The sequence below is a fragment of the Xiphophorus hellerii genome, chromosome 11 (assembly GCF_003331165.1).
Source record: "Xiphophorus hellerii strain 12219 chromosome 11, Xiphophorus_hellerii-4.1, whole genome shotgun sequence".
Taxonomy (NCBI): domain Eukaryota; kingdom Metazoa; phylum Chordata; class Actinopteri; order Cyprinodontiformes; family Poeciliidae; genus Xiphophorus; species Xiphophorus hellerii.
Genome location: NC_045682.1, coordinates 19,108,386 through 19,123,534, shown reverse-complemented (window position 1 = coordinate 19,123,534; position 15,149 = coordinate 19,108,386). Strand labels below are relative to the sequence as shown.

Below are 15,149 nucleotides of genomic sequence, written 5' to 3'. Positions count from 1 at the left end.
GATAAAGCGCACACTAAATTATTGCATTTTAGAGAATAAAATATATTTTTTTAGATTAAAAAATTCATTATTACATTATTTGCACCTTTGAATGCATTTCTAATGTGCATTAAATAAATAGAATTTTTTTAAAAATTAAATGCTTAAGAGGTTAAATGGAAAATCCTCAGAATTTGCAATTTAAAAAAAAAATCCAATCAGAACAATCAAGATAAGATAATCAATTATTATAATAGTTGCAGACCTGTTTTTCTGTGACCCAAAATTCGACTAGAAGCTAACTGTAATATTGTCTGAATTGTTGTTTCCTCCCGGCAGCATCTTGCAAACCTTGGCCCTGAACAAGGCCCAGGCTCTGAGTGTGTGCAAGGTTCTGGAGATGATTCAGCAGTGTTTACGTTCCCTGGGACAGCCGCACCTCTTCCAGCCGCACTGCATCCTGTTCCTGCAGGAGCTGCTGGCCTGCCAGAAAGACTTCACCAGGTAGATCGACCATTGGTCCAGAACACGTGAACGCCCTGCACGTTCGACGATAATCGTCAATCATTTTGTGTGCTTTTCAGTTATTTCTCCCAGTTGTCAGACAGCGGACAGAAACTTGGAGAGGAGGTCAGGCGTTCTTACCATCAGCTGGTCCTCATGCTGGTGGAGGCAGTTCAGGGCTTCAGCAGTCTCAACGAGAAGTAAGACGTTTCTTATATTCCTGTTTTTACTCAGAACAGATTAAAACGTGCCGTCAGCAGCGATCAGTATAAGAGTGTGTTTAGTGTGCAGTCAACTGATCCCGATCTCTGCTCTCCAGAGCTCTGCTCCCAGCCCTGTCGTGTGTGCAGACCTGCTTTTTGCACCTCCTGGACATGAACTGGGAGGTGCAGGACCTTCCTCTCTTCCAGAGCATAAAGCTTCCAGTACTCCTGCTCACGATGTCGCAAGAGAACATCAGTGTTCATGACATCGCCATCAGGTAAGCGAAACATAACGTGAATTATCTAACGCCTGGCGCCTCATTGAGCGCCGTTTTAGATGCATTACGAGATGAAGTCTAAAAGGTTCACTTCTGTTGTTTCAAACTCAGTCAGTGGACGGAGGAGGATGAAATCGCTGACTACAAGAAGAACCAGGAATGGATGGATGAGTGCATGGACGGCATGTTTGAAAAGTGGTACGACAAAATCGACGAAGAGGAGTCCATGGAGGACAGGAGGAAGGTATTCTAAAAAGAATAATTAACGTGAAGTTCTAGTTAGAAAAGGGGTAGTCTTGCTTGATTTGTGCCTGTTTATTATAAATACATATCTAAATGTATTTTTCCTTCAGATGCACATGTTTATTGCCCGCTACTGTGACCTGCTGAATGTGGTAATTTCCTGCGATGGCTGTGAGAGGATGGCTCCATGGCACCGCTACCGATGTCTGCAGTGCATGGATATGGACCTATGCAAGACCTGCTTCCTCAGTGAGCGCATACATCACACTACAGCAATTTATTAAAATGATCTGCATCACAAAATCAGTCCCCAATTATTGCTAAGATGCAACATTTTGTAGGATGCCACCCACATCCATTCTGTCCAACAAAACTTGGCACTATTACTATATAAGATATGGAAATTTCTTTTGTGCATTTGTGTCGTGTGTGTGTGATACAGATCTTATAAAGTCTTACATTTTAGCTGTTGAAACCTGCAGAAACCCTCTGACGACAACACACAGTCAGAAAGCCATTAAACGGAGGGTCTGTGTTTGTGTTCAGGTGGAGCCAAACCCGAAGGTCACGAGGACGATCACGAGATGGTGAACATGGAGTACGCCTGCGATCATTGTCAGGGCCTCATTGTTGGCAGCAGGATCAACTGCAACGTCTGTGAGGACTTTGACTTGTGCTTTGGTTGCTACAACGCCAAGAAGTATCCTGACAGGTAGTTTGTTTTAACACCCTGTTTTTAAAAACACTTAGAATTTTGTGGTTAACTGTAGCTTCTTCTTATTTTTTATATTTTTAGCCATTTACCCACTCATCGCATTACTGTGTACCCCATGGTGACCATACGAATCAGTGACCGTCACCGCCTCATCCAGCCCTACATCCACAACTACTCGTGGCTCCTGTTCGCTGCTTTGGCCCTGTACTCCTCTGAGCTGAGCAGTGAGAAACAAACAGAGGGAGAGTGTTTAGACGGCAAAACCCTGGAGCTGGCTTCAGACCTGCAGGCGCACTGCTCCCAGCTTATCACCGACTGCTTGCTCAAAGGCCAGACTGGCAAAGGTATGTCTGAGCCAGTCATTTTTTATTTATTTTTTCTGATTTTTGTACAGTTAGGGACATCTAGTGGCCAGGTTGGAGAAAACATCCTTCTTTATTGTTACCCCAGCAATAGGTTGCATCGTATCCTGGTGATACTGGGACAGAAAATAAAATTAAAAAAACATGTGGAGGGAAGAAAAGAAAGGAAATGGGATTGAAATTAACAAATGGAAGAAAAGCAACAGAGAGGAAAGAGTGAAAGGAAGTAAAATGCATAGGAGGAAAAAGAAGAAAGTTGAAGAGATGGGAAGGAATAAACGAGAGGGAAAAGAGCAAAAAACAGGAGAGTAAAAGAAGGAATGAAGATGAGGGCTGAAAAAAGGGAATAAAAATCTTTCGGAAAAAAGGAAAAGAGGGATGTAAAGGTAGGAAAGAAAACAGTATTTCAAAGGACGGAGAGAAAATGAAAGAAGGAAATGGAAGGAATAAAAGGAAGGGTGGAAACACAGAAAGGAGTATGGAGAATAGGTGGAAAGAAATGAGGATAGAGAAGACAGGAAAAAAAGAGAGAGACAGACAGATTAATAGCTATCAGAATCTATTAATGGGTTTCCAAAAATCCCCAAACATGTTGCAGAGTTTGTTCGTTAACACATCTTCACCTTTCTGTGCTACACTCAGGCCTCCGCTCCTCCAACCTGCTCGCTCTGCTCTCCTCCAACGAGTCGGCGTCCGAGAGCGAGCTGGGCCCGGCGTCGCCTCAGACCTCTCAGGAGCTCAGCTCGGCCACGGACACCTCGTCGCTTCCAGGCAGCACGGCTGCCATCTGCTCTCCGCTGTCTCCCAAGAACGAGGTCGGCAACAACCTGACCACGTGCGGCGGTGAAAAGAACCCGCTAGATTTTTAATCGTATCGATCGCTTTCCTCCTCAGCTTAAAGACGAAAAGGCAGCGGAGCCGGATTCTCCTCCCACTGCTCCTCCTGACTTATCTATTCCCCAAAGCTCTGCAGAGGGAGACAAAAAGAAGCTGGTTGCTCAGGACACCCTGGACTCAGGTAGTCTCAGCCAGACTCCCTCCGTCTCCAGCGAGGACCCGCTTTCTCCTGTAGTTCGACGTAGGTGCTTAGATACCTCACAGAAGGCTAATCACCTCAGAGTTTATTAATGACTCTAGGAAACTCATTTTTTAAACAACTTTTCAGCTGCAGAATCAGGACCAGGAGCTCTCAACTCCCCAGCATCTGACGTCGTCAAGGAGACGGACGAGAGGGTGCCGCAGATCCCGCTGCAGGAGCACGTGTTCTCCGAGTGCTCCAGAGAGAGGATTCTAGGACTGCTGGCGGCGATGCTCCCATCAGCAAAACCAGTATGTGGAGCTAATTGTTTTTTTTGGGGGGGATTCCTGTGCAATTCATATGTTAGACGACTGGAAAAAAAAATAGTCGCTGAAATGGATTTAACCTTTTCCTCTTGCGGTTTAAAGTGACATTAAGGTCATATTTCTAGGATTAGCCCTTTTAAAAGTTTATATAAATGACTCCTTTTCAAATAACCTTGATTTCTGAAACAGTGAGAATTCCAGTTTGTACACTATTTGTATTATTTCTTAATTATCTACATTTTTCAATTAAAAAAATGTAATGCAGAGTTTGTACAAGTGGTTGAAATCCTTGAAAGTGCTTGAATTTCATGTCGGTGTCAAGGTTCGCTAAGTGATTAGTTTCTGCATGAAATCCTGGAAGGTGCTTCATATTTTCAATTTAACTTTGGATCAAAAGGCTAAATTTGAAAAGCGTTGTTTATAGTTGAAGCCAAATATTTTCATTCACAAAATAAAAAGACATAAAAATAATTTCTCACTATCTTAAGTGAAATCAGACCAAACTTTAGCTTAGTTACCATTCTGAAAACTATTTCTGTTTACTAAATGGGGAAAAAATATTGGAAAGAACATCTTTTAGAGATTTTTTTGGTAACTTGTGTGTGAGAGAGATTTCAAAATGCAAACTTTTGTTATATTGTAATTTACCTCATCCCTGCTGTAAAATACTTTCACTAGATATTAATAACAGTGATAATAAGTGATATTATAAAGCAGTGAATTGAAACTGTCTTTTTTTTTTAGTTCCATTTGTATTGCTTATATCTCCAACATGTGTTGCTGGAAAAGTTTGAAAATGTATCTTCGAAAATGCTTGAAAAGTGCTCGAATTTGACTGCTGACAAAGCGAGCGAACCCTGGTAACATTTACATTTCCCCTCCCGTCTCCACAGGGCAGCACCCTCAGCCTGTCCAGCCTGAGCTCCATCCTGCCTCGTCTATTCAGAGCCGTCATCTCCAACGCCGGCTCTCTGAACGAGACCTACCACCTCTCCCTCGGGCTCCTGGGCCAGCTGCTGCTTCGTATCACTCCGACAGAAGCTGACGCCGCCGTCACCGAGGCGCTGGCGGACAAATACGAGCTGCTGACGCAAGGGGACGCCGCTTGTTCAGACACTCAGGGCTGGAAGACCACCCAGCTGCTGTTCAGCCTCGGAGCCGTCTGTTTAGACAGGTAAAAAGCTAACTCCTTGGTTCTGGCAAATGAACCACTACAAATCTGCGTCAGACGTTTTTCTTATTACCAGTCAAAGTCTTCAGAGGAAGAACTGGTAAAAGTTAATCATTTCCTGTAATATTGATGTTTGGTTTTTCTGATTAGCTCCGTTATTCCAGCCAAAAGGGAGGCGTTGGAATTTACATAGTTTTCCCTCTAGTGGGATGTCACTTATTAAACTTTTAATCAAGAAAAAAAAAAGTGTGATTACAAATGAAATATTGCTTAGTTGTGTTCGGACCAGATTGGATCTCTAAAGCCTATTTTGTTCTGATGGTCTTCAAAGTTTGTCAGGTATTCATCAAGTCCACAAGAGTTCTTTACCAGAGAAAATGTGACAGATTCACACATTTCCTTTCCCTTTTGGGATAGACAAAGCACTTTTGAACTGAACTGTTTGCAGTCGTATCGGTCTGGACTGGGCGTGCACCGTGGCAGACATTTTGCACACCCTGAACACCTGCCCCGAGTGGTGCGCGGTCATCGCCGCCTTCACCGACCACTGCGTCCAGCAGCTCCCCCAGACTCTGAAACGAACCAACCTCTTCACCCTGCTGGTGCTGGTGGGCTTCCCCGAGGTATGCCGTACGCGTCGCCTGAACGTGTGGACCCCCCTGTCCTCCCATCCTGAGCGAGCTTAGCGACGGTAACTCCTGGCGGTGTCTCTCCAGGTGCTGTGTGTGGGAACCCAGACGGTGTTCATCGACAACGCCAACGAACAGCACAACATGATCCTGCTGAAACACTTCACGGAGAAGAACCACGCGGCTGTGGTCGACGTTAAAACGCGCAAGAGGAAAACAGGTTAGTCCGGTAATAACGGGGGGATGAGTGCTGATAGTGGGGAGATCCTTAAAAAGTCTTAAATTCATAGGAAAAAATGTAAGTTGGCCTTAAATACATGAATCACAGGGCTTTAATTTTGTCATGGCAGTACTATTTAATATTGCCTATTCTTGTAGGCTGTGTGTAGTTCGTTGTTGGTTATATGTCGGTAATCTGTGAGTTTCTTTCACAGTGAAGGATTACCAGCTTATCCAGTCTCAGGATTCCACCACAACCAGTCTCCCAGCACAGCCAGCGAGTCACAGCTGCCAGAAAACTCTCCTGAGTCGCTACCTGAGCAATTTCACGTCCATCATCAGCCACCTTTTACAGGCGAACCAGGATAATGGTTTTCCCGATGCAGTGGAGGCTTCTTGGGTGCTCTCTCTGGCTCTTAAAGGACTCTACAACACACTGAAGGTAGCTGCTAACCAGAATCCACACGCGGTCCCGTCCTGTCTCTGCTGTCTGAATGTAGCATTCCTCTCACTGCGCTCTGCTCTCCTGGGTAGAAGCACGGCGTGGAGCACGCGCACGAGGCCATCCAAGAGTCCGGCCTAACCCAGCTGCTGGTCAGGAAGTGCAGCAAGGGGACGGGCTTCAGCAAGCTGTGGCTGCTGCGGGACCTGGAGATCCTCTCCATCATGCTGTACTCCTCCAAGAGGGAGATCCACTCCATGGCCCAAGACCCCGAGCGAGACCAAAGAGAGCAGGAGAAGGAGCACGACTCGGACCACTCCAGCTGCGGCGCCGACGACGCCGACACCAACAGGCCTGACCCCTTGGAAGGGCTCGATGAGGAGACGAAGATTTGCTTCCAGGTGGATAAGCAAAATGTTTGGAAAGACATGCAGTAAAATATCTACAAATATTCTAAGCATTGTTTTTTTCCCCTGTTGTTTATGTAGATCACCCATGATGCCTTAAATGCTCCACTGCCAATTCTGCGCGCCATGTATGAGCTGCAGATGAAGAGGACCGACTCCTTCTTCCTGGAGGTGCAGAAGAGGTCAGTCTCATCAAGATATCAACTAAAACGTCCGTCCGGTAGACTCGGCGAATGGGGACCAAAATTGCAACATTTGTTCCATTTTCAACTGCTGCAGTTCACTTTCACATTGTGTCAAACAATCCAACCTAATTGATAAAAACCTGTTCCCCTTCTCGCCTGTGGTGGCGCTGCGCCAGGAACCACTGAAGGAAACGACACAAAACCTCTGAAAAAGAACTGAGGGCAACTTTCTTCTTTGAGAAATGTGAACAAAAATGGAGTGGAGTGAGATCTTACTGGTTGGAGGATTTCTTTTTTTTGTCTTTGGTAAAAGCCATTATTCCAATGTTGTTTTGGGATGCATTTACCCAGAATCCCCTGCACTTTAATCTGCTTCCTGTTTTTGGAGCGGTCTCCAATCTTCTTGCATCCACATATGCATTCAAACTGTGGAACAGACCAGAGTTCTCTGTTTCGGTCCGCGTCACACCTCACCAAACAAACTGGACTTAATGCGAAATAAACAGGGCTGGTGTGAATGCATCCTTAAATGTTTTCTCATACTAAATGGACAGTTTTGTTGAAACATTACAATGAGAGACACCAATTCTTTATTGAATTTAATATAATAGATCAACACAAATCAATTGTAAAGTAGAGTAAAAAGATGTATGGTTTCCTTTTTTTTTTATAAATGAAAACTGTAAAAATTGTATTCAGCCTGTTTTACTCTGACGCACCTAAATAAAGTGTGTTTTCAGGTTCGATGGAGAGGAGATTAAAACAGATGAGACAATCAGGACTCTTGCTCAGAAGTGGCAGCCGTCCAGGCGGCTTCGCTCCGAGGAGAGAAACACCAAAGCTGTGGACACCGACATGATAGTGATTTCTTGCATGGTAAGTTGTCTGAAATTTTTAAAATCCTTTTAAATCACTTTTTTTCCCCTTTTTTTAGCAGTCATAGCTCTACTCTTTACTCCTCTGCGTCTCCCCACAGTCTAAACCCAGTCACTGTGAAAAAGCAACAGAGGAAATCAACGTGGTGGCCCAGAAGCTCATAACCAATTCGGAGACCGACTTGCAGCTCAGCTACGCCAAACAGAGGCGCTCCAAAAGCTCAGCCCTGCTCCACAAGGAGCTGGACGTCCGCAGCAACCGGGCGGTCCGCCAGTACCTGGTGAAGGTCAACCAGGCCATCGCCACGCTCTACGCCCGCCACGTCCTGGCCCTGCTGCTGGCCGACTGGCCCGCCGAGGCGCCGCTGAGCGAGGAGGCCCTGGAGCTGAACGGCGCCTCGCACATGGCTTACATCCTGGACATGCTGATGCAGCTGGAGGAGAGGCCGCTCTGGGAGAAGGTGATGGCGAGTTTCAGTCACAGCTGATTTGGAGAGAAGTAAAAGTTTGCAGCGTGGGCGCCGTAAACCTTTTGTATTTGTTGTTGCTGATCAGATTCTGCAGAGGGTGCTGAAGGGCTGCAGCCAGAGCATGCTGTCCAGTCTGTCGCTCACGGCTTGCCAGTTCATGGAGGAGCCGGGCATGGCCATGCAGGCCAGAGAGTCCAAACACCCGTATGACAACAACACCAACTTTGAGGTTAGGGGAAACTTTTTGATTAGCTTCAGTTGGACGTATAAACCACACAGATTCTATATTGTGTCGCTAACACAATGCAAACACAGAAAATCTTACCAACTGTTTTTCTAGTTTCTAGTGCAAACATCTTATTACACTAAGACAAAAAACAACTTCCAAGTAACTTTTTAGCGCAATATAGTTGTTTTAAGTCAATAATTCCTTACTGTTGATTTTTTTTAAAGTACTAGTTATAAGTGAAATAAGCTGCCAGTACAAGAAGACATTTTAAATTATAATGTGAGAAACGTGTCTTGTTCCACTGACAGATTATTTAAATGATAAGTAGTACTTTTTCATCAATATTAAGGATTTGTCGACTTAAAACAAGCTCCTGTTTAGTGCTGAAAAGTTACTTGTAAGATAGTTTTGTCTTATTTCTAGTTTATTAAGATATTTGCACAAGAAACAAAAAAAAACATCGTAAGATTTTATGTTTTTGCAGAGAGCAGATAGAGAAAAGCAAATGTATCTCAAGTTTAAGGCAAAAAAAAAAAAAATCTCTTTGAAAATGTTACTTTTTAATCACCTTCAATAAGTAAAATCACTCAAACTCTTCAGGACAAGGTTCACATCCCTGGAGCCATCTACCTGTCTGTAAAATTCGACTCCCGCTGCTACACGGAGGAAGGCTGCGACGAGCTCATCATGTCCAGCAGCAGCGACTTCCTCCAGGACGTCCACAACTTCAGCGGATCTCCTCAGAAGTGGTCCGACTTCGAGATCCCTGGTGACAGCAGCTGCTTTTTGCTTTTTTAGTTTTTAAGCTGAAATGTTTGACTGTGTGACTTTCTCTGACAAGTCCTTCTGTTTTTATTTCAGGTGATACCCTGTATTACAAGTTCATGTCGGACATGAGCAACACAGAGTGGGGATACAAGTTCACCGTAACAGGAGGCCACAGGGGGCGCTTCCAGACAGGTAGCTTCTTCTGACTGACATCAGTTAACCTCAACGTTTCAAATGGAATCATCTTTTAGCCTCATTCCTCTTATTTTCATTATTTTTCACATCTCTCATCAGGTTTTGAGATACTTAAACAAATGCTAGCCGACGTTCGAGTGCTCAGCCACCTGCCGTTGGCTGATATCTGGGAGTGGCAAGTGGGCGTGGCCTGTCGACAGACTGGAGGCCAGCGACTTAAAGCCGTCCACTTGTTGCTCCGTCTCCTGCAGTGTCGGAGTGAGACGTAAGTCGGGCCTTTCTTCTAGTCTACATTAACTCATCAAACAGATCTCAGTTTTCAGGAATGAGATATTTTAAAACGTTGCCATCTGTTGGTAATTATCTACACCGAAAACCAGAGCAAAGTTCATCCTAATGCCTTGTAGGTAGGTGCAGTTCACCTGAACATGAGCTTTGCATAGAGCTCTTGATAAATGTCCTAGTTGTCACCACAGAGATTAGTTAAACTATGTGTTTAAAAATGTTTGCATAAGTGCAGACTCACCTGTGACCTGGTCGTATAATATGAAAAGCTGGAGCTTGCACAGACTCACTATGTGCAGATAGTTTGGACTGTTTTATCACCAGCCATTGTTATCATCCTGTCTGTTGGTGTCTGTTCTCCAGAGCCTGTGAGCTAACGCTGCTGCGACCTCTGTGGCAGCTCTTTATGTCCATGGAAAACAACCTGAGCCAGGATCCGACCAGTATATCCGTGCTGCTGCCTCTTCACAGAGCTCTCACCGAGCTCTTCTTCATCGCAGAGGCCCGTGCCATAGTGAGTACATGTTCTTGGATTAAAGGGGAAGTATTATGAGAAATTGACTTTCCTTGGCTTAATATCAGGTTATAATGTCACTCCCTCATCAAAAACATACCTGGAGTTTTGCTTTGATTCCTTTAATCTCCCGTGGCAACCGTTCAGAGGTGTAGACATGCTTTCTGTCGCAGAGCAGTGCCTTCTCCTCCTTGGAGCTGCACTCTCTGCCTCACAGAGCACCCCTCCCCTGCAGCTTCCTTACTTGGCTCCTTCAGACTAGCGGCAGCAGCAATTAGCAAACATCTGGTGGAACTGCGCATCTGCTGTCTGGGTGTCCGTTCATCTAAAATGTCTTAAATTCATGTATCTTAAATGAAGACCTTACAATGCCTTAAATTTGTTTGAAAATGTAAGATAGCCTTAAATATCTTAAGCACAGGTCTTAAATTTTGTCGTGGAAAGACTATTTAATGTTTTGTTTCTGTTTTTTCTTGTGGGACTTTTCTGTCAGTAGCAGGCAAACATCTTCATTGCATTCTGTGACTTGAGACATTTAAGGCTAATGACAATTAGCTGCTAATATACTCTTTCTAGCTAACCAGCTAGCTTTCTTACCTCTATCATGTACACAAAGCCTGGTTTCGTTTTTGTTGTGCTCGATTGTATTGCAGCAAGTTCCCCTCAACTATCCCCTATATCTATAGCTTTCTGGTTTTGAAATAAGTCCAAGGAGCATTAAAAAGGTCTTAGAAAGTCTTAAATTGGCTTCCTGAAACATGTAGATGCACTGATATACCTACATCATATTAAATACTTCTCAGTATAACACTGGTAAAAACATTGTTAAAGGCTTAATGGAGAAACATTGCTGTGATGATGTTCTGACGGAGTGTCGGGAAGAGCAGGCACTTACAGCTTCTTAAAGAGACAGAGGCCCAATTTCAAGGTGTTAAATTACTGAGTCAAATTTTTGTTTAATTTCTCTGGATTTTCTCTTGAGTTTGTTGTAATATTTGTTATTTCTGCAGGATTTGCTTAGACTTTCTGAGGGTTTAGGCTTTTTTAATAGACATTTGATTCATTTGTAATCCTTTGTTATAGCCCATGAACATGTCCGAGTTTGTTTTTTTTTTTCTGATTATTTGGGCTGAAAACGCCTGCATAAATCATTCAGGCTTAAAAAAAAAAACCAACCCACATGGTGTGTTACAAGCAACCACTCACAAAGACATCTAGTCTTATCGGTGTCCCACATTGTTTTCTAACTATTTGGGTAAATTCTTTGGAAAATCCAGCATTTTAACTGGGATGGGATCCGGACTGCTCTTTAAGGTCATTCCTGATGCCTTTCCTCCTCGTGTGTAAGCACACACCAGAAGTAAGCTGCCTACCGGAAATGTTTTATTTACGATTTCTGTTCTCTGAAAGAGACAAAGAAGAACACCGGTAGTGTGGGATATCACACTTCTGACTGGAGACACTCTCTCATCCAGCCTTTAGGCAGATGGCATTTTGATTAAGTGAGAGGCTCATCTGCACTTCAGAACATCAGTCAACAATCGTCACTCATCTGAGTGGCAGCTTTTCACAGAGCCAAGTGTTGGACAGTTCTTCTTTCCTTCAGCACAAAATTGTATCATGGCCCACCTCCAAGGATCAGATCAACCTGCTATATGTTGTCTCCTCTGCTGCCGGGCCCACACTAGAGATTTGATTGGTTTTACGCAAATGAAGTTTCTGTTGTTGTTTTTTTTAAAATATGGCAATCAAAGTCAAAGAGATGGTGTAACATTTAAGAATTTGCCACTCAGTCAAAACCAATGCAGGATCCTTTAAGATGGAACAATTGTCCGCTCATATCCATTCGCATCGTCCCTTTTAATACTACTGGTTGTGTCCCTCACCCACTAGTTCTCCATATTCATGAAATGTTCGGCCGTCTATAAGACGGCTCCGAATCTGAACTACATTTGCTATTTGGCACCTTGATAACATTTGCTTTCTCCAAGAGTTCTACATCTGTATTCACGTTACATCGTTGTTGGTTTTCCAAGATGGCTGATGGGTAATTTCTGTGACATCATTGCAGAAAATTGGTTTACTGCATGGAGTAGATAGTTAAATCAGTGCCTTCTTAGGGACAATACGACCTGGCCCTCACAGAGTTGGAGGGAAGATGAGAAATAAAATGAAATTTTTTTTAAAATCCTATATGTTTTTGTTGTTGTAATGTTTTATCACGAAATCTGTTCTGTTTTTCACTAATTGTAAAATATAAGTTAAAACAACGTATCTAAACGTTATTTGCCATGCTCATTCTTTTGAATGGCTGGTCTATGAAGCTGCTTTGCTTCTCAAGCTAGCTTGGAAACGCAAAACGGGAATGTTTGTCAGGAAAAAAAAATGACGGATCCTAAAATAAGCCTAAGAATAAAAAGATACGAGGCTGCATTTATGCTAAGCGAATGGCGTAATTACTAAATAATGAATAAATGTGGTAAAAAAACAATCAGTTTCTATACATATTTTGTAGCATTGTTTTTTCAAAGGGAGTCTCTTCCCAGAAGCTAGTGGCTAATTTTTCTGGTCTGTCCATTGAAGAAAGTCCCACCTATTTTCAAGGGTGATGGGGGTGGAGGGAATATTTTTAGCTGCACATGACAGAAAAGAGGACAGAACAGAATTTAGTCGACATTTCTCTTCTTTTCCCCCTCTGTGTATCTGTCTCTCCACTTGATGACCATGTTTTTCTCTCATCCCACCTGCTCTGGCTCTGGCTCTGGCTGGGGGCCAAAGCCCAGCCGTGCCATCTGCCAGACAGGCTCAGTGCACACTGCCTGGAAGAGAAGAGATGCTATCTAAACTTTAATTGATATTATCTCTATTTCTCGCTCTCTTTGTTTTTTTTTTTGTTTTTTCTTCTTTGCTCATCGTGCATTATTTAACTACATCAAGGGGATTATGAGTGCGTCATTAGCCGGGAGTTTCCCTAGCTGTAGATGCAGCTGGAGCAGACAGGCCCCGAAAAAACACCACCTCTCTGAAACCATCAGGGTCTGGCTGGGGAGACCCGAAGTGTCGGTTATGTCTATAAAATTACATCAACCCAGCGACAGCTTGTTGTTCCCCAAAAAAAAACACAAAAAAAAAAACAGAGGAGAATGGCAGCAGGCGGACAGCAGGGGGCAGTAGCAGTACTTCCCACAGAATGCCCTTCATGGACATTGCGGTCCTGCTTCTGCAATGATACAAGAAGGCGTCAGACTCAACGCAGCGACTTTCATGCTGCATCAAGAAAACTGCGGCGCTTCCACAACCCAAACGTGACGCATCCGCTTCTTAATCACAGCTTCAGACAAAAGGATTTGCCAAAAATAAATAACAGCTGTAGGTATCGTTTATTCAGAAAAGTTTAATTCACTTCTCTAGATGCAAGTCACGGTTCTGCTGCATTTTTTTCAGTCTGTCTTACTTTTTTTTTTTACATGATGTTGATTTCAGAGGTTTTTTTTTATTTATTTATACCAGTCATCCTGAAAATGGAACGAGGCAGTGAAAGCCTTCGTAAGATGTCGTAACATGCAAACCTCCACCAACTTTTACTGCCCTCCAACAAAGTCCAGCCATCAGTTTGTCCACCATTCATCCAAAATAGGAAAAAAAAAAATGATAATAATAATTTGACCGAAATGTGTTGGAACGAAATGAAAGATGAATAAATGCAGGTGAGCAGCAGGTTGCCATCCTGTGTGACCATAGTGAGAAGCTTCTTGTTCATTCAAATGTGGCCATATTAGGTCTGAGCCTGCAGAAAGCTGGCTTCAAACATTCAGAGCTGTTCTCATCTACAGCATTGATCCCAGCTCTTTTGTCTGCACTTAATGTTCTGATCCCCTGAGATTCGGTGCACTCCTCCTCACCCCAGGAAGTGCGCGCTTTATATTTTGCAATCAAAACACAGTGTATCACGCTCTGCTGACTGTACATTCGGTCCAAGAATGTTTTCCCCCAGCATAAACATTCGGCGTGCTGTGAGAGGAATTGGGAAGCGGGGCTCTGGAGTTCCTCTCCAGAGCCGTAAAAGCTCCATTTTGACCACTTTTCAGCCCAGTGGAGTCTTATCTCTGTTTATCTAAGATGAAATGTGTCCGCCCTTGCAGTGTCTTGCATGTGTTATTGGGATTTTCTGTGAGAGATTCAGTGCAGTGAAGTACACGCGGAAGAACAATGATGCATGTTTTCTGTAATTTATTTAAGATTTTTACCAAAAACAAAACCCCCAAAAATCTGAAAAGTGTGGCATGCATGTATTTTCATGGCCCCAAAATCCATGGTGCTTATTGTTTTGCCTGCTTCAATAAGCAATGAATCAATTAATCGCATGATGAGTTCAAATAAAATCAATTATTTCCATTCTGGTGATTAATAGTTCTTGAAGGGCCTTCTTATTTGTGGTTTTAGTTGCGTTTGTTTCCGTTTTACATTGTTTTTGGTTGTTGTGTTTTATTTTGGATATTTAAAATATCTTCCAGTTCCAGTGTTAAGTGTTCTGTACAAAACTGGAGTTTATTCGTCTTTGAGATGGCAAACCTGCATTATTATGCCACTGTCAATACATTTCTTGAAAGTTGTCTCACAACATTATCGTTTATCACAATAATTACTGGAACAATTTATTGTCCAGCAAAATTTATCGTGATAATAGCGTTGCCACGATGCAACCCCTCTTCTATAACATTGAATAATCTTTCCAGCAATCTACAGTTAATTTTGATTTGAGAGTAACAGAAGTTTCAAGCCAAACTCATCTCTTGAGGGTATCGACGAGAACCATGAAAGTTGTTTTTCGTGTTCTGTTGCTCTCTTCTTGTTTTGCTTCAAATTTTCCTTGTTTCTCATTTCCCAGAAACAAGGAATCCTCCAGGAGTATTTGCTCGCCATGACGACTGACGAGCAGCTCCTCCGCCATACCGCCATGGTAAGAAATAATCTCCCGTTTAGTTTTCGCCGCCTTTTTATTGCCGGTTGTTTCCTGAAATCCAAATGTCACTCAGCGGAACCTCCCGGGTCGCGCATCGTGGTCTCTGTTGTTCGGCGCGGCGTCGCCTGGATGACGGTAGCTCTCCGAAGCTGCCCCGCTCCCTGTAGCG

The 15,149-nt window shown here is 43.4% G+C and overlaps 1 protein-coding gene across 3 annotated transcripts in view; it reads left to right on the top strand.

The window, feature by feature from the left end:
• The window catches only part of zzef1 (zinc finger, ZZ-type with EF hand domain 1), a 36,367-nt gene that overhangs the window by 17,100 nt on the left and 4,118 nt on the right, over window positions 1-15,149 (top strand). For 2 of the 3 annotated variants that reach the window (XM_032576756.1, XM_032576757.1), the window contains exons 30-53: window positions 319-483; window positions 564-683; window positions 803-964; window positions 1,076-1,208; window positions 1,318-1,456; window positions 1,754-1,919; window positions 2,004-2,266; window positions 2,927-3,099; window positions 3,179-3,362; window positions 3,450-3,613; window positions 4,522-4,802; window positions 5,248-5,422; window positions 5,516-5,648; window positions 5,863-6,089; window positions 6,182-6,490; window positions 6,578-6,678; window positions 7,422-7,557; window positions 7,658-8,017; window positions 8,112-8,255; window positions 8,856-9,024; window positions 9,117-9,215; window positions 9,318-9,483; window positions 9,867-10,017; window positions 14,906-14,977. In XM_032576756.1, coding sequence (XP_032432647.1) covers window positions 319-483; window positions 564-683; window positions 803-964; window positions 1,076-1,208; window positions 1,318-1,456; window positions 1,754-1,919; window positions 2,004-2,266; window positions 2,927-3,099; window positions 3,179-3,362; window positions 3,450-3,613; window positions 4,522-4,802; window positions 5,248-5,422; window positions 5,516-5,648; window positions 5,863-6,089; window positions 6,182-6,490; window positions 6,578-6,678; window positions 7,422-7,557; window positions 7,658-8,017; window positions 8,112-8,255; window positions 8,856-9,024; window positions 9,117-9,215; window positions 9,318-9,483; window positions 9,867-10,017; window positions 14,906-14,977 — 4,192 coding nt within the window. The remainder of the gene's footprint in view (window positions 1-318; window positions 484-563; window positions 684-802; window positions 965-1,075; window positions 1,209-1,317; window positions 1,457-1,753; window positions 1,920-2,003; window positions 2,267-2,926; window positions 3,100-3,178; window positions 3,363-3,449; window positions 3,614-4,521; window positions 4,803-5,247; window positions 5,423-5,515; window positions 5,649-5,862; window positions 6,090-6,181; window positions 6,491-6,577; window positions 6,679-7,421; window positions 7,558-7,657; window positions 8,018-8,111; window positions 8,256-8,855; window positions 9,025-9,116; window positions 9,216-9,317; window positions 9,484-9,866; window positions 10,018-14,905; window positions 14,978-15,149) is intronic. The other variant, XM_032576758.1, reaches the window with a different exon arrangement.